We start from the raw sequence: 25,827 nt of genomic DNA, 5'->3' as shown, positions 1-25,827 counted from the left end.
AGTTTTAGTGCTGCTGTGTTAGACCCAGTGTCAAAGATGCCCACAGGACAATGACTGCAAAGCTATGAAGGAGGGAGACAACATCTAAAGACTCTTATGAATTCTTTCTTTCTTTCCATCTTTATGTCGCTGCATGTAAACCTGTGGTTTTTTGCTCTTTTACTGGTAGCTTGGCCTACACTCTTAAAGACTTATTCCCTTCCCATTTTTTGGATAACCGAACTGGATCTTTTATGAACAAACTCTAAGAATATCCATTAACCTGCAGTCAAAAAATGTCCCTGAAAATAAACACAGGATCTTTGCTATTTAGCACAAATAAAGGAGTATCAGGTTTACAAACTGCATTTACAATACTCACTTTAGTAAAAAAAAATCAAATTTCTTTTTTTTTCCCTTTGCTCTTACCACAAGTGATCTGAAAGGGCATGAAACATACTGCCAGATTTCCCAGGACATGGGGAACCCCACCTGTGAGATTCTTATGTGTAAGCCTTACAGTCCTGGGAGCACACCTATGTGCCACGTCACAGGAATACCAGAAAAACAGATACAGGTTTAAAAAAACCTGAATAGGATGAACCCCAGGAATTTTAATCAAACTCCTGCATACTAACAGTGTCTGATGAATAACCTGGCTGAAGAAATGCAGTTATGCAGGGAAGTGGACAATGACCAAAACTGCCATTAGCTCCAACAAGTAATTTACAGAGACCCAGTTTTATTCCTCTTAACTGATGATGTCGCCTTCAATTCAACAGAATAAACGCATGACCCAGGATGTGGGTCCAGGAAAGGAACGCTGCAGAATGGGAGCTTGTGCCTATGGAAACGCATGAAGGTGTGAACAGCGACTCGGGGACAGGTGGGGGGCAGTGAGGGCGCCTCAAACAGACCCAACAGTTTCAGGGTGTTTTTAAACACTGACCAAACTCCTCTCCGCTCATGCAAGAGGCCCCTCCCATGCCCACTGCAGCTCTCCTTTCCTGCTACGTTTCAGCACCGAGCCCATGCTCTGCCACTGCTGCAACAGCTGCCAGAGAACAGCAACATCAATAAACCTGTTCAGAAGAACACTCTGATATCTGAAACTCAACTGGCTGCTTTTTAAGAGAAAATGACTGTTGGAAAATGCAGGTGACTGTATTTTATCCTTTCCACTAACCAGCAAGGCCTAAATACCTCCACCCCCAGAGTACACAATGCTGCAGCGCCAGGGCCCGAGCAAGTCCCACTTAAAGAGCTCATTACACTGCCGCATACCTATTGCTGGTTGGATGTAAAATGAAGTTAAACCAATGAAGCAAAAATAATCCATTTAATGCTTATGCTCTGTGATGCATTTCTATGGGGTTTCTATTGTTGTTGCTACAGTGCTTCTGTTCATTCTTATGCTTTAGTGGTTCAACTGCAATTTATCAGCCTGGAGTGGAAAATACCTGGCACCTACTTAAAATGCATGGAGCTAGCAATAAAATTAACCTTGTGGCAATTGTTTTCCCACATGTTTGATAGACCAATGTCAGCTCATCTGTTAGAAGGAAATAAAAAAGTCAAGCCTAAATGTACAAAAAATTATGATGGAAGCCTTAAATAAAGCAAGGGTAATGCAAGTTTATTGAGTCAAAAATCAATCAATCAATGACCGAGTGGATTAGGAGCACCTCATAAGCCCCAAAGAAATAATTTGCCCAAACACTGAGATTTAACGGTAGAGGACCAAATTCCAACACTTTTAGGAAGTAAGTAATGAAAAATCAATTTGAAAGGAAAAACAGATCAAGAACCCTGGATTCTGACATGCCGACACATTTATTGCTGAATACCATTTCTTGGCTGACCCGAAAACTTCGGAAGGTGTTTATTTACTTTCAACACCTTCCAGAGATCAATATTTTTAATTTGGATCCGAGTTATTATTTTTCACATCACAGCATCGGGGAGTGGAGTAAAGTGGCTCATATTTTAGTGCTAAAAAGATCGATATGACAGTTTCACCTTCACTGCAGCCCCCCGCAGCCGCACGGGTGCACATCATCGCGTCCCGCAGGGGGGTGCAGTGCCGCGGCACGGGGAGCAGGTCATCACCCAGCCCCAGCTCCAGACAGCCCATGATTTACCTGGTCATGAAGGGCCTGGTGCCCTTAGAAAACCAATCTTGCTTCTCCCACTTTATCAGGCCTGTCTCTTACCCGGTGTACGGGAAGGGGGAGGGGGCTGGATGAGAGAGAAGGGAAGGAGAGGGAGGGCAGGAGCAGAGCTGAAGACAATCAGTTTCACAAAGCGGATTACGTCCTTCATCGTAAATGCATCCATTCGTTTTTACCTTCCTTGAACCAGGGCACATCTGTAATCGATAATTAATTTTCCATAAATTTCAAAATATTGTTCTGGTGGCTGGAAGAAGCGGAGCGCACCGGGGAAGCAGGAGGGAGGATCCCTGCGGCACGAGGGGCTGCTCGTGGGCCCCGGTGGCTCCATCGATCGGCGCTGCAGGGCTGGGGAGAGCCACAGAGCCGGCAGGCGCTGCCCACAGCTCCTGCCCTGCTCCAGGAGCCACAGCCAGCCCTGAGCGCTGCGGCCGGGCCCGGGCCTGCCTGCCCTTCACACACAGGCTCGGGGCTCCAAACCTCCGCTCCTGCCCTGCTCCAGGAGCCACAGCCAGCCCTGAGCGCTCCGGCCCGGCCCGGGCCTGCCTGCCCTCCCCGGGACACGGCGGCTGCAGAGGCACCCTTCACACACAGCCTCGGGGCTCCAAATCTCCCCTCCTCAACAGCATCGCCCTTCCAGGCTAGGAGACTGCACAAACACCAACACAGCGCTCCAGAAAAAGGACGAGTGTTTCTAAATACTGACAAGAGCACTAACTGCAGGCTTTACTGCCCACAGGTCAGTGACATGGAGGTCAGGGATGGGATGCGTGTGCCATGAGAACACGCCTGTGGGACTTGTGGCTGGCAGAGCTTGGAAGACTCAGGCTTACCTGGGCATGCATACACTGCACAGGTAACTGCTGCAGGCTGACTATGCTGTGTGGACAAAATACTCTCCATGATCACAGAACCACAACTCAAACCCAAGCACTAACTGGACACCCCAAGTGATTTTGTAACAAAATGATGATGTCCAGCCCTGAGAAGTCACTGGTGATACAATAATATAGCTGTTACTTGTTATTTAGTGCAGTTATCAGCTCCTCGTAAGCACAGCTCACTTGAAACCAGGTGGATACCAAAATTGGAAAAGCATCTACTAGTAAGAAGCATTTATGAGGAAATCTCACACTTTCTTCTTACTGTGTCTTAGAAAACAAGCAGCAGAGACAAGGAAGAAATGTGTCTCTGCAAGATGGGCTGCTCCAAGGAACACATTCTTTTCTCAGCATAATTAATAACTCACACTCTTTAAAAAATTGCCTTCATGAAGTCCTGTGCTTGGAAGAGTGATAAATGACAGTCATCCTCCTGGGGTGTGTTCCAGAATACTAACTGAAAAGTAAATGCAGGACTATTTCTCCAAATTATGTATCCGAGGTAAAGGTCATATTAAAGGAGCAGCTTTATGTAATGACATTAACTGAAAGCCAGCAGCTTCTGGCTTACTGACAGCAGCACTGCAAAGTCAGGGTAAGGAGACTTCCTCAGACTCACAGGGACATGCACAGTACCCAAGCATGCTGTCCCTGATACACCTCTTCTGTATGGAGAGGGACTGATACCCACTTCTAAATTATTCCAGTCAATAAGTCCTTCTAGATTCAAGAAGGGGAGAACTGCAGTAACTGACAAATAACCCAAACATGTGGACTGTCACCTGTGTTTTTGTGACACTGCTTAAAAGGAACAGTCCTTGGATTTCACTGCAAAGCATCCATTTTCCCAATTAAATCTTGCAACTCAGTAAGAATTCTTGGTTTGCTGATCTCTGTCAGTCAGAAACCAAGGCAGTCCAGGCTGACAAATGACATTTTTTACTCTTATGTTAGTAGTAGATCAGAAAACAAACACTAAAGCCTGGCTGACACTAGCCCTGGGATCCTGGTGTTCCCAGGGGCTACTTGGAAGCCTCGCAGGGACCAAGTTTGTGAGTTGGTTTCTCTCACCTGGGAGAAAGGCTGGGAATGGAGGACATGTCCAAGGCCCCTGGAAAAACATCCATCACTGGATGTGCTTTGATGCAGACACATACCTTGGATAATGCTCTCCAGACTTGTCCACTCTACCATGCTTGCTAAGGAACACATCCTTCCTGCTCAGCCAGTACAGGCATACAGCATTTTACTGGCCTGTTAATATCCCCAGCATCTCTGGAGAAGACTTACAAACTCCATGCAAGTGGTATTTTGTTGGCTTATAGTTAAAGGCACAAAAATGAAGCAGAGCTGCGGTGCACTGGAAATCCTAAGAAATGACTGCCAAGTAACTGTCTCGTTTCACAGCCTAGTTTAGGATTGGTTCATCAAAGTTTTTTAAGTTTGTATTTTCCAAGTGTTCTAATTTTTTTAGCTCAGATTTTTCTCACTCTTTCAGGACCACTGGAGATATTTTTTTTTGTCCATCAAAAAATAATTTCCATATACAGAAGAATAACCCTTGTCTACATGGAGAAATTACCAGTCAATACAGATTTATAGCAAAGAAGCTGTTTTGCACATCCACAGAAAACAGCAGCTTCCAGATTACATTTTCATCCCTTCCCTCCCCATTTACCTCTGGCGTCTCTGGCCCACAGGCAAGTGCTCCCACTGCCACCCAAAAGCTAAATGGAGGTACCCCCAGAAGGAGTCCTTGCCCTGCCAAGGGGGTGAGCCTGCAGAGAGGACACAGCCAACGAGTGACGGTCCAGAGTGTGTGCAGCAGATAAGCTCTGGTGCCGCCTAAGCGTCCCAACGCAGAGATTTGCACTCTCTTTGTGCCACAAAAAAATGAGTCAGTGCGGAAATACTCCATCTTTTTGGGAGACCTTTTCAGGAATGCAAGGCATATAAGACTGCAGCCTTCTGAGCCTAGGTTTAGTAAGCCATTACTGTAATTAGCTGAGAGAGACAAAAATTCTTGCAAAATGAGTTAGAGGATTTGTGTTTTGTTGTGAGTTTTTGGTATTTGTGTGTGTGTGTGTTTTGGTTTCATTGGGTTTTTTAGATTAAAGTTATTATTTACTTTGTCTTCTTCTACCCCCCCAGTGTACACGCATTTAATGATCATTAGGACTTTGTTCCCAACATTCTCACACATTACCCACCCATGCAGACTTCCCTTGCTTACATGATTCCTTACTCCATGGTCCGAACCCCCCAAACTGCTCTACTGTAAGTGGTCAAACCATCAACTATGAATTATAATATGAGGGCCACACGAATTCTGGCCCAGTTTCTGGGCAGCCCTATTTCCCACAATTTCCATGACCATGAGCTGTACCTATAGGCACGTGCTGTCCCAGCCTGCTTCCAGGGACATGGACTGGCTCATCCCTGGCACATCTGCTGACTTCCACAGACATTAAAGATCAGCTCTAACACTGCATGAGACAGATTTCCACCTTCCATGGTATTTATATTATTTGGTGTTCCCACTTGGACAGGCTGATTCTCCTTGCTGCTCCAAATAAAACTCTGCTCCTTTACTGACCTTGTTATTTAGAAGAAACAGAATCCACTTTTCAGATGCCAATTCCTGTTTATAGCACAATTTTTCCTATGCTTATTACAAAGCAGGTGTAAGAGAAACCTTCTAGTTTGAGGAAAAATAATACAGATGTCTCAGAACCCTGGTACAGCAACAACGTCTTCAGCAAAGAAAAACATGTCTCCTTATGAGAGATGGAGCCTTTTCCAAATGTTAGGATGAGTGCTTCTCCACTAAACCTAAGAAACGAAGGATGCACAATGTGAACAGTCTGCCTGGAAGGACAGCGAGCGCACTGGTGGCACAAGCACACCCAAACCTGCCCTCCCCACCAGCCAAGGGCACCTGGCCCCGTCACCCCTGCCAGGGAGGGGCCCCTCACAGGACACACCAGCTGGGAAGGCCTTGTGGGTAACCCAGGAGTAATGGCCATCGCTCCCAGAACCAATGCTCACAGCCACTTTACTTCATTCAGAAATCTGATTTTATGTTTTTCTCCAACAACAACTTTTTTTGCCTAGAAAAGATGGAATAGAATGGAACCAATCCTAAACTCCTTTACACTTTTGGTATGCACAACTAAAAGAAGGGAACAGATAACAACCCTTCCCAACTACAACTCCACCTCTGGAGACCTGATATTTATCCTGTTTATTCCAAAAAAAAAAAAGTATGATCAGTTGCTTTTGTTTTGCTACATTTATTTATGTTAATAAATTACTGCCAATATGGCAATCTGTGTCCAGTGTAAAGGCCAGAACTGAGACACAAAGCTACTCCTGTACAGTGAGCCACTCAGTAAAAAGCAATATTTGGAACTGTTTGGACAGAGGCAGCAGTGTCTCAGCCAGAATTCATGAGCAAAAATCACTAAATTTGTCAAAATGACTAAACCCCACATTTCTACCTTTTCCTCTTTTGTTTCACACACTTTGCATGTCAGACAAATTATCAGGAAAATACTCCTTGTTTGACATTTCATTGCTTAATGCTTTACTGGTGCAGTAAAACAAGACAACTGCTGAAATTATAGGAAAATAAATTTGTAATTTCTTCCTCATTTAGCCATTTTTGAAGCTTGTGTATAGGAAAGTCATTAATGTTATGTCCTCCTATCGACGTTCCAAGCCTTTCAAGGGATAACTAATGTTTTTTCTATACTCTTCCATGTGGCCAGTTAAATTAGACACATTATTTCTGTGCTGTTAGGGAACGCTGATCAATAGATACTTGGAAAGCCCTCTAAAACGAAGTGGAAACACTTGCTCAGTGTCAGAGGGTTCTGGTTTGGGTCTGTGTGCTGCAAACACTGCTAAATGTAAGGGAGCAGTGAGAGCGTGTCTGAGGTATTTCAACGCTCATGTCCAAAGCTCTGAGCACTCTTGCTCTGCTGGGCCTTGGTCACCGGCTTCTGTCCCTGGGCACGGCTGCAGAGCCGAAAGCCAGCGGCCAGACCAGCACAGCCGGCAGGCGCCAGCTCAGCGCAGCACCGCCAGAGCTGCGCAGAACCGCACCACCTCTCCCTTGGCCGCTCAGTGTCCCCCACAGCAACAGCCATACCCTGAGGTACCGTCAGGTGACACAACACAACTCCATCTTTCTGCTCCCGTTAACTTTTATCGCAGTCTGAAACAACAGCTGCATTCCCAGCCTTGCTGCCCGGTATGGTGGGTGAGCAGCGCAGTGAAACCCGACTGCCATAGGATGTCCACAGTCAGGGTGTGAGCAGTCTCATGGATTGCTTTCTCTTTGGCTACAAATGCTGCATTTTAACATTATTTCAAACACTAATAAACCCATTAATTACTGTCAGTAAACACCATACATCTGATTTTTCTACAGTCACACTGATCTTATTTAAGTATTAATTTAGTGCCTCAGACAAACACATTAGCAAGTGCCTTAAGCAGCATTTCATAATTTCTCAAGCAATTATTTTCATATTTTCCAATCTCATGTCTTTTCTTAAAAGCCAGAGCTGTTCCACATCAAACATTTTGCCACACAAACCAAATTCCACAGATGCATTACCTGAAAAGAGCTGCTAATAACATGAAGGCTCTGTATAACTGGCCCTGCCCTTCACCTTACCACACATAAATGCAAACAGGATTTCTGACTGCTCCATACCTTAGACTTCTTTTTTTCCGTAAAAAGACAAAACTTGGGAACTAGGTGCCCAAATTTCTAAAGAGGACCCCCACGTGGTGCTTTGAAAATTTAAAGTATTTCCTGTATTGCTTGTGTCAGATCCTCAATTACATGAGCAGATAACACTGTTTTCCATTACCATGCCTTCTGTTCTATTGAACACACCACATTGTCCTGAGCACTTACCAAGCCTTTAGTGAAAATGCCCTTGTGAGGAGCCTGGTCGGTGGGGAGCAGTGGGCAGCGAGGGGCCGGGGACAAGGGCAGGGCTGCTGAGCACCGCCCCGCAGCCCGAGTGGAAGGCGGGGAGGATCCCCGTGCGCTAGAAGGGAACACACTGCACAACACTTCAGAATCCAACACGTGCTCCCCAGTGTGCCGAACGCGGCAGAGCCGAAACACTCGCTGTCGCCAGGGCAGCGCTGGGGGAAGAGACTGCTCAGGGATGAGCTGCACGGACACCGAGCAACCCTCTGCTCTCCTTTCCACTCCTGGGAAGCTCCCTTGCCCAGCCTAGTCCGGCCCCGAGATGTTCGCAGTGAACACACGGCTGGGGAATGACAGCTCCTGTGCCCACAGCGGCCGCTGGGGAGCCAAGCTCGCACTTGAGCACCGGGCTCGCACTGAGCACCGGGCCCGCGCTGAGTCCGGTCCGCCGCTGAGCACTGGGCCCCCACTGAGCCCCGGGCTCGCACTGAGCACCGGGCTCGCACTGAGCCCCGGGCCCCCACTGAGCCCCGGGCCCGCACTGAGCCCAGCCCACCCTGAGCCCCGGGCCCGGCCCGCACTGAACACCGGGCCCGCACTGAGCCCCAGACCCGGGCCCGCACTGAGCCCGGGCCCGCACTGAGCCCGGCCCGCACTGAGCCCCAGACCCGGGCCCGCACTGAGCCCGGGCCCGCACTGAGCCCGGCCCGCAATGAGCATTGGGCCCGCACTGAGCATTGGGCCCGCACTGAGCATTCGGCCCGCACACAGCGGGGCAGCTCCAGCGTCTCCGGGCTGGTGCTGCTCCGCTGCACCCTGGGCCACACAGCAGGATCCTGCAGACAGGCAGAGACACACAGGGCACAGCAGTGTCAGCCCCTGCACTGGGGAGGGGATGGATGCCACAAAGCCGTGAGCCTTGTGCCTGTACCGAGACAGCCTTTAACCCTGCAAAGCCTGCTCCCAGCTCCCCTGCCGCCGAAATTTCCTTCCCTTCACCTCCAGAAGATTTGCTGTGTTCTTGGACTGCAAAGATACTGTATTAAAATAACAGGTGAGAAAACAAAATTTTTATTCCATTCACAGTAAGCGAGAATCTCTACTAGTCATGCTTTGGCTCAATATTTTTTACTGTTTGAATAGAACAAATTTATCAAACTGAATTATTCTTCAAGAGACATGTACTTCCTTAAGTTGTATGTATGTTCTTCAAGTACTATGTACTATAACAAAAGGGAAAAAGCTAAGTAAAAGTGGAGAACTCTAATGCAAAAAGCAGGCAACAAGTCTTAAGCTGCCACGGACTCCAAGCCAAAGCCTTGGAAATACGTAAGCAATATCACTGGACTGTCAAAAGCAGAGTTGTCAAACAAATGGCAGATGATTGAGATTTACCGTTTGAGGTATGTGTTGAGCCAACCAATAACTCTTTCCATAAATCTTTGGTCAAATTACTTAAAGAACATGCAGTAATTAAATATGCAGCAAGGCAGAAGCAAACAAAAATGCCAGCTGCTCGTGCACTGAAACGAGAGCAGGTGGCCCCACAGCAGTGCCACAGGTGACCCACTGCCGGCGGCGCGGGGCGAGGAACGGCCCCGGCACTCAGCGCTTTCTGCTGCTCCTACCGCAACACACAGCAAACAAAACAAGCGGAACAAAACCCCAAACACTGTCCGTCCCGAAACATCCCCGGTGCCGTCCTGCCCGCGGCACCCTGCCGGCCCGTGGGCTCCCCTCCAGCAGCCGCGGGCAGGGCTGGCCTGGGACAGGGCCCTACGGAGCGGGGACAGGCCAGCCGGAGCAGGGACAGGGCCCGCCGGAGCGGGGACAGCGGCCCGCCGGAGACAGACCAGCCGGAGCGGGGATAGCGGCCCATCGGAGCGGGGACAGGGATAGCTGCCCGCCGGAGCGGGGACAGGGACAGGGCCCGCCGGAGCGGGGACAGCGGCCGCGGCCGCCTCGCTGCCCTCAGCCGCTCCCCGGCAGCTGCTCCTCCTCGGCCGGGCGCTCCCAGCCCAGCCCCGCTGTGGGGACACGGTGGCGGGGACACCACGCTCGGGGCTGCCCGTGTGCGGCGAGCGCCAGCTAAGGACCGCCAGCCACAGCAGTCTCTGCCGGAAAGGAAAGCTAGGCTTTGCTGGAGCCTCATCTCTGCAGCAGCAATTAGAAAAGTCTCTTTTTTTAACCTTTAAAAGCTTAAAATAGTTGATTTCTTCCTGTGTAAAGAGACTATAATCTACAATTTAATTTCAAGTATTGCAGCTGTTTTTTAGATAGATGTACTCCTACAAAAACAGGTTGTAATTATTCTTTACAAATAATTTTTTCCCCTAATCATGCAGTCTGTTGCACAACTGCAGGATGAATATAAAATTCACAGCCATAGAAAATTCAATTATATATAGGAATTCCATAGCTGATACAAAACAGTAAAACAATTTTGTGGATAAAGAAGCCGCTTTATCACCAATTTCCTCAGCACCTGAACATCTGTAAGCAACAGAGATGCACACATGGCTGTATTACTGGGCTACTGATCTGTGAAATCCCTCACTGTTTTGTAATTACTCCTCCTCTCACAATTATATAAAAGTGTCAGAAAATAGGTGGAAGATGAGCCATGCCCTCTCAACAAGAATTCTGTTGATGTGTTAAGAGATATATTTCAAAAATGCATGGCAAAAAAGACAACTCAAAACCAGAGGAAGGTTCTTGCTTGTGGCAACACCTTTCAAATTCCATTTGCCACCCAGAAGAGATTGGAAGATATTACCTGACAGACAACTTAGTTCCCTAAGAAATTAAGTGGGAAGTTTCATTTCAGGTGCTTGTAAGTAAATGTCCACGTCACAAAATGACAATACTTCTACAACCATTCTTCTAGGATTTTGTCAGAAGCTGCTGTACTATTAATTTGGACATCCACCGGCTTTCTTCACAAACTCATTTTTGTTAAATTACAAGAAGATAGAAGCTAATGAAGAGGTCAAACTTTGTGACGCACATTTCAAGAAGTTCCCAACCGTGTATTTCACTAAAACTCCTGAAAAAGCAGGAGGCTGTAAAAGAAAAGGATTCTGAGTTACAATGAAAAGGATGAACATGACGAGGATGGACACAGCGAGGTAAGAACTGCTGAAACATGTGCGGAACCAGTCTCCACCAAGTGCAGCACCAGCCCTGATCCCTGGCAGGCACTGCCACCACGAGGCTCCATCCTGCTTTGCATTTTCCCTACAGATGGTTAAAATTCTCATTTTTCCATTTCCATTTTTCTACCACACACACCTCACTAGAAGCACTCCTGTGCATGCAAGCACATGGCTGGAGATTTGCTTCTGGCATTTTAGGTCCTTTTTAAGGAATACTAACATGTTTTTCAAATGGCTTTATTCCTTTTATTCTGCCAAGTAAGTGGAGCTAGGAAAAAGTAAAGATCACACAAATATCCAAGTAGCCAGCATTCACGCACAACCAGTGAGTGCTCTGCTGCCAGCTCTTGCCCAAGACAGCCTGCAGCTGGGCACTCTCTCACTGCCACTAGCCTTACACATGCTTCCATGTGCTTAAAGACCAACCAAAAAAATCCCAAAGGACTGGCAGAGTAAGATTTGTTTAAAAATATTTATACTAACCTATCACTTAAGGAAAACAAAACAACAGAGAGACAGAGGGGAGCATTTGCTCAGGAGTGATGTAGGAGACTGATGATGACAGAACACTTGCAGGTTTCTCATATGTGCCTCTCAGAGAAGAGTCTGGACTTTTCTCCATCCCAGAAGACTGTTCCGTGGATGAACCTCATGGGAGTTAATTTGAGAAGAGAGTCTGAATGGCACCCATGGCTCCTGTGGCATCACCTGCACTTACACAATAGCCCAGTCTCCAACCCTCCCTCCAGAGATCATCACATCTTGCCAAGCAGTGCTGCTGCCACCCACTCAGACAAATTCCTACTACTCTGGGTTGGCATAATTTTTACAGATACCAGTAAAAAATAAACACTGGTACACAAATTATCTTTCTACGGAAAGGAGAGGGAGGAAGAAAGGATAAGATGGAAACAGGCTCATGTGAGTAGTAAAAGAAAATTCACTTCAAGACTCCAGTAATCGAGAAGCAAGAAAACTCTAAAGTCTCCTGTTCAACAGTGGGTTACAGTGACAAATCTGGGACTGTGATGGACATCCCAGCAGCAGCAGCAGAGCCCCTTCTCCAGCCTCCCCAGGGCCAGAGCGCTGCCCCCGAAAGACACCCTCTGTGTGTGTGCCCAGCGTGTGCCCAGCCCGGTGGCCCCAGCGTGTCCCCAGCCTGGTGGCCCCATGTCCCCAGTGTGTCCCCAGCCCTGTGTCCCCAGCCTGGTGGCCCCAGCCTGGTGGCCCCGTGTCCCCAGCGTGTCCCCAGCCCGGTGTCCCCAGCCCGGTGTCCCCAGCCCGGTGTCCCCGTGTCCCCAGCCCGGTGTCCCCGTGTCCCCAGCGTGTCCCCAGCCTGGTGGCCCCGTGTCCCCAGTGTGTCCCCAGCGTGTCCCCAGCGTGTCCCTGGCCACAGTGCGGGGCTCGGGGGCTCCGGCAGGGTGTCCAGTGCCCGCAGCTGGGCACTGCAGCCTGGAGCTCCAGCTCCATCTCCTGGGGAAATCCTGCCTTTCTGCCAAGCCTCAACATTCCTGTAACACTGCTAATGAAGAAGTGGGCTGAGAACTCATCACCATGTGAATTCCCTCAATATTCAATTCAATTACAGCTCTCTTCCTAAATCATCTTTTTTACTTAACCAAACTCTAAATTGACAGAGCTAATAAGCTCAGGAGAATCAGTGTACACCATCCATTTCTGGGAACAGGACGATATTTTCTAAGATGCATTAATAACTACGACAGGATTTATGTGTAAAATAAATTAATTTCAATTTCCTTTTTCAATTAATGGCCAATTATTTGAACTCAGCTCAACCAAAAATATTACTCAAGTATCATTAATCTAACAAAAATTAACTTTACTATTCTCTCAGTAACGAGCAGATATAATTTTAAGGTACAATAACACACTTGAATAACATGTTGCCCATCTGTATTCTCAGGACCAGTGCTCCCCACTGGAGCCCCCCGTCATGCTGGCTCAGGTTATTGCTCTTAAGGATAGTGACTGGAGCAAAGGTCTGCCCTGGATGCTGCTGCAGGCTACCAGTGCATTACCCACCCTGGAGTAAGAGCCATTTTACATTAAAAAAAATACTGCTACAGAGCGTGTGAACTAAAAACAATCCGGGGAAAAGAAAGAAAGCACAACCTTTTCCTGCAGACCCTAGCAATGCCTGGACTTGCTTTATCCTCAGTGTTCCCCCAGTGTGGTGCCAGCCAGCCCCGGCGAGGAGCAGCGGGTGCCGCACGGCCCGGGGCCACCATGAGCCCGTGTGCCCCACGGGTGCAGGGGCACCCCAAGCAGCAGCGCACACGGCGGGGCCAGCCAGAGGGACAGTGAGCTCCCCACGCGGCCCAGGATCCGTGCCCACGGAGAGGGGGGCCATGGCAGGGCACCGCACGGGCACCGGCTGACTGCGGCCTCTGCACCTCCAGCACCCCAAACCGCTCGGCCCCAGTAACGGACACGCGGGGGTGTGGGGAGAAAGCCTGTCAGGAAAACGCCTGTTTCCGCTGTATCCTACGTTTATAACTTACTCTGTCCACCCGCCAGGAGGCTATTGCAGGCATGTTTCGTTTCAACCATTATCTCACAAACGTGGGGAGCTGTGCAAGCACAGCAACTTCTCTCCCTTCAATCCATTGGTATTAATAAAATTCTGCTTGCAGCTTGAGGCTCCAGTGTTGTTTAAACACATCACTCAAATGTCAGAAACACTGGTTTTGAAAGGATGGGTTTTGTTCTGTTTTTTTAATTTGAATGAAACCTTGCTATACAATGAAGTAATTGCATGCACTGCGCTGTTACCAGGAGGAGGCTGGACTTCAGCACATCACATGTGGAGCCCAGTGGCTATTTGTTCTATTTGTTCATTGCAAGGTCACCTGTGGGCCTGGGCAGGCACACAGACAATGGAAGACTGTTTATTTTTTTTAAATAAACCTATACTGGGAAGTAGAGCAATTACCCCACATCAGCTAAGGGCTGTGCCAACCACACAGCTCTCAAAATGCTCCTTGAACACTCCAGGCAGGAGCTGGTGGTCAGCTCACCCTTGGAGATCTGGTTTGCCTGATGCACTCCAGCAAAGATTCTCTCCCAGCCTACAGAAACCACATGTTCAATGCAGCAAGAAGGCTTTAAGGTACACAGGAGTTTCCTCTGCCTTCTCTGAACAATGAAAAGGAAACCAAGGATTTGCTAAGCAATGCAAGACCTTAACTGAGTACTCCAGAAATCAATAAATACAAGGCACAAAACAAAACTAGACTTGATCTCATTACAATAAAAATGTCACTGATTATACTGATGTGTTTTCATATAAAAGTAGTTTTGGATTTGATGAAAACATCAATGTATTTCTGACTGATATTTACCTTCAGTACATTTTCTTATTCCAGAAAAAAACACCTTATTTACCATTAACTTGGGTTATTCAAGAAGTATTGACACGCAAAAGTTCAAAGCACCCAACTATTTTTAAGCAATTCTTCACATAGAAAAATGACAAGATTTATAATTTACCCCTTACATGAAATACATCAAGTACAATAAAATTAACAGAGAATGTAAATAATGGGATGTTTGGTAAAATCAATGGAACTGCAAAGACTTGTTTTGCTACAAGTGAAGTCCATTCGGTATAGTCACAAATAAAAAACGCAATGTACTGAATTTTTCAGCTTCCCAGATTTTTACGTATTTCAGTCTTCTTATATCTGTCTTTTCTAATTGTAAATTCTTCAACAGCAATCAAGATCTATCCCCTATATAGCATTTTATACAACAAAAGAAAGCACCATGCTTTCAAGCAGGGATTTACAGGAGGCTCTGTTTCACAAAGATTTGCCAAGTTATTTGAGTTCTGAAATTTAGCACATGAGCCAGTTTATCCACCCTTGACTGCTATTGGTATTTCCAGTCAGAACTGAAACAGCAGCACAGCTGCCAGTTTAGTTAGCCTGAAATTTCTGGGAAGCCACTGTCAGCCCTGCAGAGGCTGTCACCCACCATCCTCATCCATAACTGCTGGGAGCCTGAGCTGCAGCACAGCCCCTTCCCAGCGCTGACAGGCATCAGCTCTAATGCAGCAGCTCTCTGCCAACAGAGTCATCTTGGGGTCGCTTTATCGTGGTTGAATCTGAGAGAGCTGTGCCTCTCCCAGGCGTGCCAGGACCCGCTTCGTCCCTGTGCCCCCTGTGAGAGCCCTGCTGCCCCCGAGGCGCGGCCCCGGTGAACGCCGCCCCAAGCTGCCCTGCCAGCCCGACCCTGCGGGCTGAGCCCTCCCTGGGACAGCACCTGCTGCCCAGCACCTCCCCAGCCCTGCACTCGCTGCTCTGGGCCTTGTTCTGTGCACGTGTTTAATGAGCTCTGAGTGCGAGAAAACCCCGCACAGTCTCATCCTACCATCCTTCCTAGCAGAACAAACACAATCCGCTGAACCACAGCTCTCTCCCTCATCACAGCACCTACCCCACTCCCCAGGCCTAAAACCAGCTGCTCGTACACCAGATTTGATATATGTGACCATAAATGACAAATTTTGGTATTAAGATTTATGTCTGGGATGATGCAAAGCGATCCATTTTGATCCTTCATACAATGTGGATTATTAGTTTTTAAAACCAAGTGGCTCCACTAAAGACACCTCATTATCACACTGGTTTCTTATTTCTCATGTGGAATTTGCACCTGTGCTGCTGTGAGCTGGAGACAGAGGCTGCTGACAGTGTTGTCTCAGATCTTGCTGCCAGTCCCATCACAGCCAAGCTGAGTAACTGTGGGCAGCAAAATCTGGTTTAGTTCTGCAGGAGCCAAGGCAAGGAAAGCCTTACAGAGGAAGTGATGCCAAAAAAGGGGATGTGAGAGCAGCAGGGATAAAGGTTAGCCAAACTGTAACTGCTTGGGCTTCTCCCTTTCTAAAGCAAAAAGCATTGTACAGCAATATATGATAAACATTTCTATTTCAGAGAGGTAATAATATAACGCCAAAGCCACCATCTGCTGCCAAGTCTGTGCCTTAGAAGGGATGGAAAAAAGCCCACAGAAGTTACAGAACTTTGCAATCAAATAGAACTAACAAGAAACACGGAGACACGTGACATCGTACAAGGCAAACCACACTGGAGATAAGAGCAAAACTTTACCCTAAATGGACAGACCACATGTGAAACCCCTGCTCACACAGTCACACATACACACACACCGAGCAGAGGAGCTGGAGGTCTGCCACTTCAAATCAAGCGTGAAAAACCATTTCTGTGAATCTTCGATTCCTGACACAAGTGCCAGGATCTGTGAATGCACGCTGGGAGCATTCAGTGCCAAAAAACAGACTCTAACAAGTCAGAAGGTTAAGGAGCTCAACGTGAAAGTGCACCCTCTCTCCTTTCTAGGTTTTTGGGCTTTGCTTCCAAGCCACTACTACTACAGTCTAACAATGAAGGTATAAAACACTCCTCTAGCACGCAGCATTTCCTCCCAGTGATAGTAACACAAAACATCATTGAATAATTGCTCTGCCTTTGGGTTCTGCCTTTTCCACACTAAGCAGATTCAGCTCTAAAAGGTTCTTAAAGGTACAAACAGCCTATCATGTGGAGTACACATCAAACACTTCTGTAAACCCATTTTGTATCTTTACAGTCACCACTTCAGTAGAGGGTAATTTCACCAAATAGTAAGAACATGTTTTTGGTTACACAATTTCCATGGAAAACAACATTGGTACTAGCTGTCTTTTTTTTCTTTTCCCCTTTATTGAATCAATATGTTGACAGAACTTTTTTTTTCCCCCAGAAGGCCCAGCTTTAGTAAATGAAGGATTAGGAAAAAAAATGCAAAGTAATATCTATGAAAAGAAAAGGAGAAATACAAAGGTGGTTGGGGAATACTGCAAGAAACACAGTGCCTAGAAAATAATGCTGGTATGTGAAACAAGAAACCACATTAGCTCTTGAACTGGGGACATTGCAAAATACAGGATTCTTCACAGAGACAGAAACAGCACATGCTCTGACTGGGATTCCTTTCAACCTCTCTAAGAGCCTTTTTATCCACCATAGGAATGCCATCAAATCCAATCCATGTACCTCATGCTAAATAAAGTATTTTCAATACTATGAGGTATGTGACTACTCTTAAACACAAAAAAGTTGTATTTTGTTATGGATTGCATTAGTCTTCTACACTGTTTTCCAAATTAAGATCACAGATAATTATCCCTTTTTCCTGTATCACAGAAAAGTCTTGGCTGGAAGGGAGCTCTGGAGCTCACCTGGCTGAAGGCAGATCAGGTAAATGCAGAGCCCCTTGCAGCTGCCCTGCCCACGTCAGGAGATCTGTGCTGAGGAGCCCCACAGGGTCCCCACCAGTGTGTGGGATCACCTGGATGCAGCTCACACCTGTGAGTGACTCCAAAACATGCAGCTCTGTCCCACTGCTTTTACCTACCAGCACTTTCTGAATATCTGCAGAGTACGGTTTCAACATTAGCGACCCACTAATGGTTCGTCCCTCTATGTCTCAGTAAAGCTGATAGTCTTGTTTTTATCTTCTCCAATGAGCAAGAGAAAAAATCCTGCTGATTCCTCTGCTCCAGTTTCAATTTAGCTGGGCTTCTAGCCAGAGTTATTAAAAAAATGAAGAAAGAAAAACCTTTCCAGGTTCTTATTCCCTGAGCTTATATGCCTCCAAGCTGGGGTTTGTGTGTGTGCTGGGCAGCTGTTTCTTTACTGTCTGGATGGTCCCAGGTGCTGTCTTTGGCTGCTGGGCAGCACCAGGTGTGCAGCCGGGCTCCCCCGAGCCCCCCTGCCTCTCAGCAGCATCCTGGGGCACAAGGAAGCTTCTGCCCTGGCAAGAAGGGACACGGCCAAGGGGCTGTTTTCTCCTGTACAACCCAGCAGTGATCACTTGGACACACGGCAGACGTGTTGGCACGATGCACAGCTCCGGCAACAAGCACAAAGCATTTCTGCTCTGCAGGAAAGGCAGCCCCGCACACCTCACTTCACAAGGACCTGAACACCACTCGTGTGCTAATGCAAACTTGTGCTCTGGCTGCTGCCACCCTGCCTCAGGCCGGGGAGGCTGTGAGCCAGCTCTGCAGATCCCTACACAAGCCCTGAACCCTTGCCAAGCTCGTCACCAGCTCATCACACTCAGTGCTGGCGCCACCTCACACTGCCAGGCTCTCAAATGGAAGGTGATTCTGAGCCACAAAAGTTAGTGTTGGAGGAAAAAAGACCTCAGAAAACCCTTTTGAACAAAAGACACTGCACACTGATATTCTGCTCATTTCACACGGATGTCCCTCTGTGAAATCAGGAGGTACACATGCCACGGAATAAACACTCTTAGTAGTAAAACACAGTAGTAGTAAAAACATAATCATCATCAGGATGAAAACAGCTCACAGTCCCACATGGGTCAAAAATCCCAAACAGAAGACATTCACCTTTGGTTAAACTACACTCAAGAAATAAAGAAATTTACCGTGAAATGTTCCTGTGATTTATAGTTCTCATCCAGGTAAACTCGAGCTCTGTTGTAGTCTTTCATTGCATCACTTGATAACAGTTCTCTGAAAGAGAAAGAAAAGACTGAACATGTAAAGGCACTTACAAATGTACTGCCTTGCCTCAGCGCTGCTCTGTGCTGTGACATCCCCAGCATCACCCAAAGGGACCCAGGGCCTCCCTTGTCCTCTGGGGGGAATTTCAGGGACACAGCTGTCCCCAACAGCTGCCCGCACGCTCCAGATCTGCCTCGGCAGCTGCACCCTCAGCGTGGATCGTGAGCTCCCCAGTGCCATTTGGACACGACTGGCAAGGGCGCGGGTCTGCGGCACCTACAACACCCGGGAATTTGGGGGATTTGTGCTGCCCGGGCGCGGCCCCGAGCGCGGCCCCGAGCGCGGCCCCGAGCGCGGCCCCGAGCGCGGCCCCGAGCGCGCAGCTCCCGCCGCCGCCAGCAGAGGGCGCGCGCGGCCGCGGCTCGGGGCGCTGCCCGCGCTCCCTCCCAGCCCGATCAATTAAACCGGGATAAATTAAACCGGGATAAATTAAACCGGGATAAATTAAACCGGGATAAACAATCCCGGCACGTTCCACCGCTGACTGACCGCTCCTGCCCTTGTCGCCGGCTCGGGGGGCCAGGATATAGCCCCCGCCACTTACTTCACGAACTTGTCCACATGAGACATTGAAGCTTCATAGTTTTTCCCTCCGAATTCTTGACAGTGTAAAGCCATGAAATGGGGTTTGTGTGCATGGACAACCTGGAACAGAGAGAAAAGCGAGTTTTAACGCTCAGCACACAGCAAGAACGACACGGACCTGGGTGCTCAGGGAGGACTGGCAGCTACCACCTGAGAGGTCACTGGCACAGCAACCTGCAAGGGGAGCAACATCTGCCATCCACATTAAAGATGCATAACACACAATTATGATCTCAAATATTCTTAACTAATATTTCCTTTTTAAAACTATGATTTAGTTCCTGGGCTGTATATATATTTAAAATATATTTTAGTATTTATATTTAAAATGTAAATATGTTTTTCCAACTCCCCTCAAAGATGACTTGACATGATTAAGACGAGCCAAACCTTTCCTTGTCTGGGAGGTACAAGAGTTCAAACAATTCATTTGCTAGAGTGGATTTTTTTTCAACTTTTACAAAACTTCTCAGTGCTGTTTAGCAGCACTTACACAGTTGTGTTTGATATTTTTATTTATTTACAAAAGTAAATAAATCTTATTTACAAAAGTATTTAAATAACAGATGCACATACACACCTGTTAACACTGGAGACATGGAAACCCATCATGCTATTCCAGGTGTTACTCTTGAACACTGCAAGTATCTTAGATACTACATAGTCAGCACTAGGATGCAATTACCATACCAAAACCCTAGAATGTCTGTCTTTCCTCATACCTCAAATCAAACACAGTTTATAAATTTGCTGCTGTTTTGAACACGCGTTCAGTGTTACTCTGTCCTGAGGAATTTTCTCTGCTTTGCCTCTATTCAGAACTGAAAACAGCACATCCAAAATGTCGCTGTTAATACTGAGTCTCTATACCTTGTATTCCATGTCTTATTGTGAATTAATGGACACAAGCTCCCGAACAAGTTCCATTTTAAAAGGGAACAGTCCAAAGCAATCCACAAGGTGCCCGTGCAAGCATACACGGAGCGAAGTGTTAAACCCCAAAAGGGATTCCCTCGTTTCTCACGGGTGGCACGGGGCTGCCCCGGCCACAGGGGCCACGCTGCCCATGCAGCCTCGGCAGGAAGGGTGGGGGCTGCTGGCAGCCCCTGCAGCACCAGAGCAGCACAAACCAGCTCCGGGGCAGGGCTCGGGGTGCCCTGCCCACAGGGTGCCCTGCCCACAGGGTGCCCTGCTCACAGGGTGCTCTTTAGGAATCATGGAATCACAGAATGGTTTGAGTTGAAAGGGACCTTAAAGCTTATCTCATTTCACCCCCCTGGCAGGGAAACCTTCCACAGGAGCAGGCTGCTCCACACCCTGTCCAACCTGGCCGTGAACACTTCCAGGAAAGGAACACAACAAAATTGTGGATGTGTCTTTTACACAACAGTGGAGAGAAACTGCCATTTGATGTGATGACAGAATGCAAAATCGCAAAATCCTTCATTCCTGACTGCACAAATAACCTCATTAGACAATTCAGCTCAAAGACAATGAATTAAAGATCATCAAAATCTGAACTGCAGCAGGTTCCATTGAGCCAGAGGCAGTCACAGGTCCCTGCTTTGAAGCAGCACCTTCGTGTGACAGCAGCAGAGATGCCCAGCCCGGGGACAGCAGCAGGGAGGGCCCACGGGCACCCACAGGTGCCAGTGCCAGAGCCTGCCCCGCTCCTCAGGGCACCCACAGGTGCCAGTGCCAGAGCCTGCCCCGCTCCTCAGGGCACCCACAGGTGCCAGTGCCAGAGCCTGCCCCGCTCCTCAGGGCACAGCAGGGACAGTGCCAGCAGGGCTCAGCAGCGCTGGCAGCGCGTCCCTCCCGGCCCAGGGACACTCGTGGCACGCTGCTCTCCCTCCGTCAGTGCCCAGCACAGCCCCTCCAGCGGCTCCAGATGCAGAGGGCAGTGGGACCCCAGCCAGGGCCAGCGAGGGCAGCCTGGCAGCGGCTCGGGCACGCCACGGCCCAGGAGAACCCGGTATGCTGCCACATCCCGGTCACACGGTGAGCTGCAGACAGCACTGCCAGCCCTCACCAGGTCACCCCTGCAGAGAGAAGGGAACGTCTGAGTCACTTCCAACAGCCACCTCCTCTGTGCCGCAGCTTCCTGGCCATTGAAACACCTTGGCACCGACCTACCCGGAGAAGCATTCTGAGGTGAGCTGCTGCTGCTGCAGCATTACTGGATAAAGGGAAAAAGTAAATACTCCCACTCAGGTGGTTGATGGTCATTGAGCACTTCCATTAGATTATTAATGCTGGTTTCTGCCAACAGGGATATCAGCAATTTGCTTTAAAGCATGCCACCGTCAGTAGGGATGGAGAATGAGCCAGAGCAGGACCCAATATCAAGTTTAATTGGGAAAAAAAAAAAAAAAAAAAGAAGCAGGTGACAGACCAGATGTCTAAAACCATATCTAAAATTCAAGAAATTATACTGAACTGGGACATGCTTTTCCTCTGATATGTATTTCCTACCATAGATTTACAAACAACTAAGACACAGTTGCTGAGAAGATGTCCCTGTACAGATGTTCCCCTCTCCCCAAGGCGCTGCCCAAGGGACCACTGGCAGCAGGCTGCCATCAGAGCCAGCAGCAGCAAATGACAGCCAACACTAAGTTTACCTGGCTGGTTCATTTTGTTGGCGGTCTGGAGAGCAACAGTCACCAAGCACAGCCCGTGAAGCAGAGCTCTGGAACAGAGCTCATCTGTGGACCCTCACATCAGGCCATCCCAATGCTCCATGTGCTTTATTGCTCCCACTCAGTTCTGGATTCCAAGTCCTGATCTTATCTACTTGGAGAGCCCTATGAAGACACCATGATCAGAAAGCAGTGTAACTATTTAATCCTGTAAAGCCAACACACCCCCTGTCACTGTTTCAGGGAGCACATGCAGCAGGAACCTGCTGAGCATCGGGTCACTCATTTTAACTGTTGAGAGTTTGCTTCCATAAGAGCTCTTCTTACACAGCCCATGAAAATATAAACTGGTAAGACGAAAACATAATAAACTATTTGAAATAAGATTTAGGAACCATCAGTCATAGGGAGCACTGAATGGGGAGTCCTGCAGTGAGACAACACTGGAGAACAACTCTGTTGTGCTGAAGCAGCAACAGAAAACACTTCCAGGCTCTGAAGATGCAGGACACGGGCTTTTTTTGTTTGTATACAAATCCTTGAGAACTTGAAATCATAGTGGGTATTTAAAAAAAAAAACAAGAGAATTATGTCATTTTTGATGGGGAAACAGCATTAGCTTAATAGCAATGAGGTCCTTGTGGCATTCCTTGCAGGTTAAACCACTAGAACATACCGGAATATTAGTTATGTCCTCTCATATAATAAGCACCCTCCAACTAAAAGCAAACTGGCTCTGCTTCATTACCTTTTACTAGTTTTCTACTCTTATGGAAGAACAAACAGTACATAATAATGAGTAATGAATACTTCAGAGCTGAAAACTCCCAGTTGCCAGAGGTTAAAGATCATACATGAGACCACATAAATAATGAATTTGCATCCACGGCAGCATAGTGTATTTACAAAGTTGGGCATTATTTTCAATTCGGGATATGCAAAAATAGCGTAAAGGAAGCCACAACCAGGAGATATTTTGGGGGATGTGGGTAAGTAGGCAAGATGCTCCAGCACAGCTGAGTACGAACACAGACCTGGTGAAAGGCACAAGCCCGACATGTCCTGACTGCTGCAGGCGTGTGCCTGTGTGGGCAGGGGATGGGGATGGGGACCCAGGTGGAACTGGGGCGGCAGCCAGGACAGACACAGCCCCACGCTGCTGGCCGAGAGGGGCGCGGGGACAAGGGCACCACCTCAGACCTCAACCCCAGCAAAGCACAAGGGGAGCTCCAGCCCTGACGGGGCGCAAACAGGATTGCTTAGAAAAGACGGCAAAATACGAGCTGTGAAATACAATTGAGCACGTGTGGGCCTAAAGCAGTTACAGTATGTTCCATTCCTCTGAGGCTGAGCAGAGGCTGCTGCTGCGGACAGGCCCCCAGAGCCTGCAGCGCTCGGCTGCACACAGCCAGCATCCCCCCCTTGTGCAGCCCCTGCACTCAAACCAACACCCAACAGCCCAACAGCCCCACCTGAGGGAAACACCCGCTGGAAAAGGGCCGGGACCTCAGCTTGCAGGAGCTGCAACACAGTTTTGCCACCCTCTCTACTTAAAAAAACCCTCTTAATCACCCCCCGTAGTTTAAAAAACAGCATTTAGGTCCACTAGAATAATTAAACAACCTTTGAGTGGCTGGGTGGGGTTTTGTTGTGATTTGGGGTTTGTGATATTTTTGTTTGGTTGGTTTGGGCCCTTTTTGTTTGTTTTTCTTCCTTCTCTCTGAAGGGTAACACACGAAGTTCCCATGCAGCTATACCAAGATGACCTTTAGCTATTAGGTAAACTTTTAACTTCTGTATTACTACAAATAAAAACTCAAAATACTCTCAAACACATCAGGCAACATGGAAAATGGCATTAAGGGAAAAAAAACCTCTGGCTCCAAGCTTGCATCTAAAACGGCCATGTGCCACAAATGTGACACAAAAAGACAGTTACTAAAATCAGTGCAGATTTTCACTAGCTCCAGCTCCCGAACTCCTCCTGCCCCAAACACGAGGCCCAGCACAGATGGAGAAAGGGCAAGGGATGGGGAAGGGGACAGTGATAAGGAAAGAGTCCTAAGTAAAAAAATAAGTCAATAAAAGTTCTCCCTCTGTGCTCCTACACCTTTGCTTGCTAGCAGCTTCATTCATGCTCTAGGAGCTTGTTCCTGTCTTTTTCCTGGGCACTGACTGACATGGAGGCTGCCAACCAGGGCACGGGCACTTTGCACAAGTGGGACAAAACTCCCCTGTGCATACTCTCATTTGCACAGCAGTGAGCTCACCAAATCACCCCACTGCTTGTTAAGCACTACCATCTCACCCATCAGTCATCCCATTTCTTGGTAAGAACTGAAGTCTTCCCTATGACACATTAAACACTCCAAAACACTGCTCTCAGGCTGTTTCCACTCTCTCCCAACACCCCCTTTCCCTCCTTGTTTCTAGTGTAGGTTTTTGGGATAAGAGAATTTTTACTGGAAAGAGGACTAGTCCAAATTCAGCCCTTTCAGACCTAATTACCGGTACCTACCTGCAGTAAGGAGATGGGGCACAATCCCCAGCACCAGGACTTCACTGGATCCTGCCTCACTCTAAGGTGGCTTTTCCACCCTTTGATGCAATTCCCAATGATCAGGGCCACAGTGTGACACACTTGCTCACAAGCCTTTTTTCTTTTGTTTTGATTCCAGAGGATTGTCTTCAACCGCAAATACAATTTTCTGCTTTGAACTTTAAAAACCAGAGGAAACTTGACCAATCCCACTAACCGTCCCACTGACTGTCCTACTGACCATCCCAGAAAATGCATGTGGCATATAAGCCAATGGTAGCACATAAGCGACTTGTATTCACCCATGACAGTGAATAAAATCCCTCACTTTAATTTTCTGGAATTTATAAACAAGTCCACAAAATGCTCTTTAAGCAATATGCTCTTTGACATCAGTTCAAAGACATTACAGGTTTAATTTCTAGAAACATTTTAAACTCAGAGAGGTAATGGTTCTTCCTTTTCTGTGGAGAACACTTTGACTGCTTACACAAGGACCTCATCCTCAGAAGTTATGCAAACCGCCCTGACACAACTGCATATGCAAATTGAATTCCTCAGAAGAATGGAAAAACTGCTGTCTGCGGTTTATCTGGTTTCAAGTTTACAAAGAGGCACGAAGAGTCATTTTCCAGTGCTGCCGCTGAACCTCAGTTCACGGAGGTTTCGCACAGAGCGTGTGGAATTAAACACAATAATCCCCCTGAGGCTGCACCTTTGCTGGGTCGCTCTGAAGCCAGAGCCAGAATGGTGCTAAGTGATTTTTGGTAGGTACACGTTTGTCTCTTCCCTAAGGAGCTTTTTGTCAGGGTCTGCTCCACTTCCTACAGTGCTGGAGAGTGTGCTGCCAAGACCCAGAGGGGAAGCAGGGCAAGGCCAGCAGCAGCCATGGGCAGCACTGCTAACTCTGCCTGTTCTTCCTTTCTTTTTCTTTTTAAAAATACAGTTCCCACACTGCAGGGACAGAGGGCAGAGGTACGAGAGGGAACAGAACAGAACCCCCCAGCTGAGGGATGGGCTCGGGTCTGCCTCAGCAACACTGTCCCTGGTCTGGACCCTGCAGCAGACTGGCATCGCGGAGCACTAATGGGTAATTGCATTCCTCCTTGAGTTCTGTACACGCAATATTGACCGGGCCACAGGCAGACCGCGCTCAGCCACGCGTCAGCGGCCCTGCCCTGAGACACCAGCAGCTCCTCTCCTCCCCGCCTCTTCCTGTTTGCCACAAACCGCTCACAAGTGCTTCTGCAGCGCTCATCCCACTGCAGAAACACACGAACACACGAGGAGTTTCCTTGATAAAGAT

The 25,827-nt window shown here is 47.9% G+C and overlaps 1 protein-coding gene across 2 annotated transcripts in view; it reads right to left on the bottom strand.

The window, feature by feature from the left end:
• INPP5A (inositol polyphosphate-5-phosphatase A) overlaps window positions 1-25,827 on the bottom strand; it is a 181,251-nt gene that overhangs the window by 111,027 nt on the left and 44,397 nt on the right. For both annotated transcript variants that reach the window (XM_058029581.1, XM_058029580.1), the window contains exons 3-4: window positions 19,300-19,400; window positions 18,617-18,704 (exon numbers count right to left, since the gene is read on the bottom strand). In XM_058029581.1, coding sequence (XP_057885564.1) covers window positions 18,617-18,704; window positions 19,300-19,400 — 189 coding nt within the window. The remainder of the gene's footprint in view (window positions 1-18,616; window positions 18,705-19,299; window positions 19,401-25,827) is intronic.

Source organism: Melospiza georgiana, chromosome 8 (genome assembly GCF_028018845.1).
Source record: "Melospiza georgiana isolate bMelGeo1 chromosome 8, bMelGeo1.pri, whole genome shotgun sequence".
NCBI classification, from domain to species: Eukaryota; Metazoa; Chordata; class Aves; order Passeriformes; family Passerellidae; genus Melospiza; species Melospiza georgiana.
Note: the sequence above shows the minus strand (reverse complement) of the source record. Positions and strands in the feature narration are given on the sequence as shown.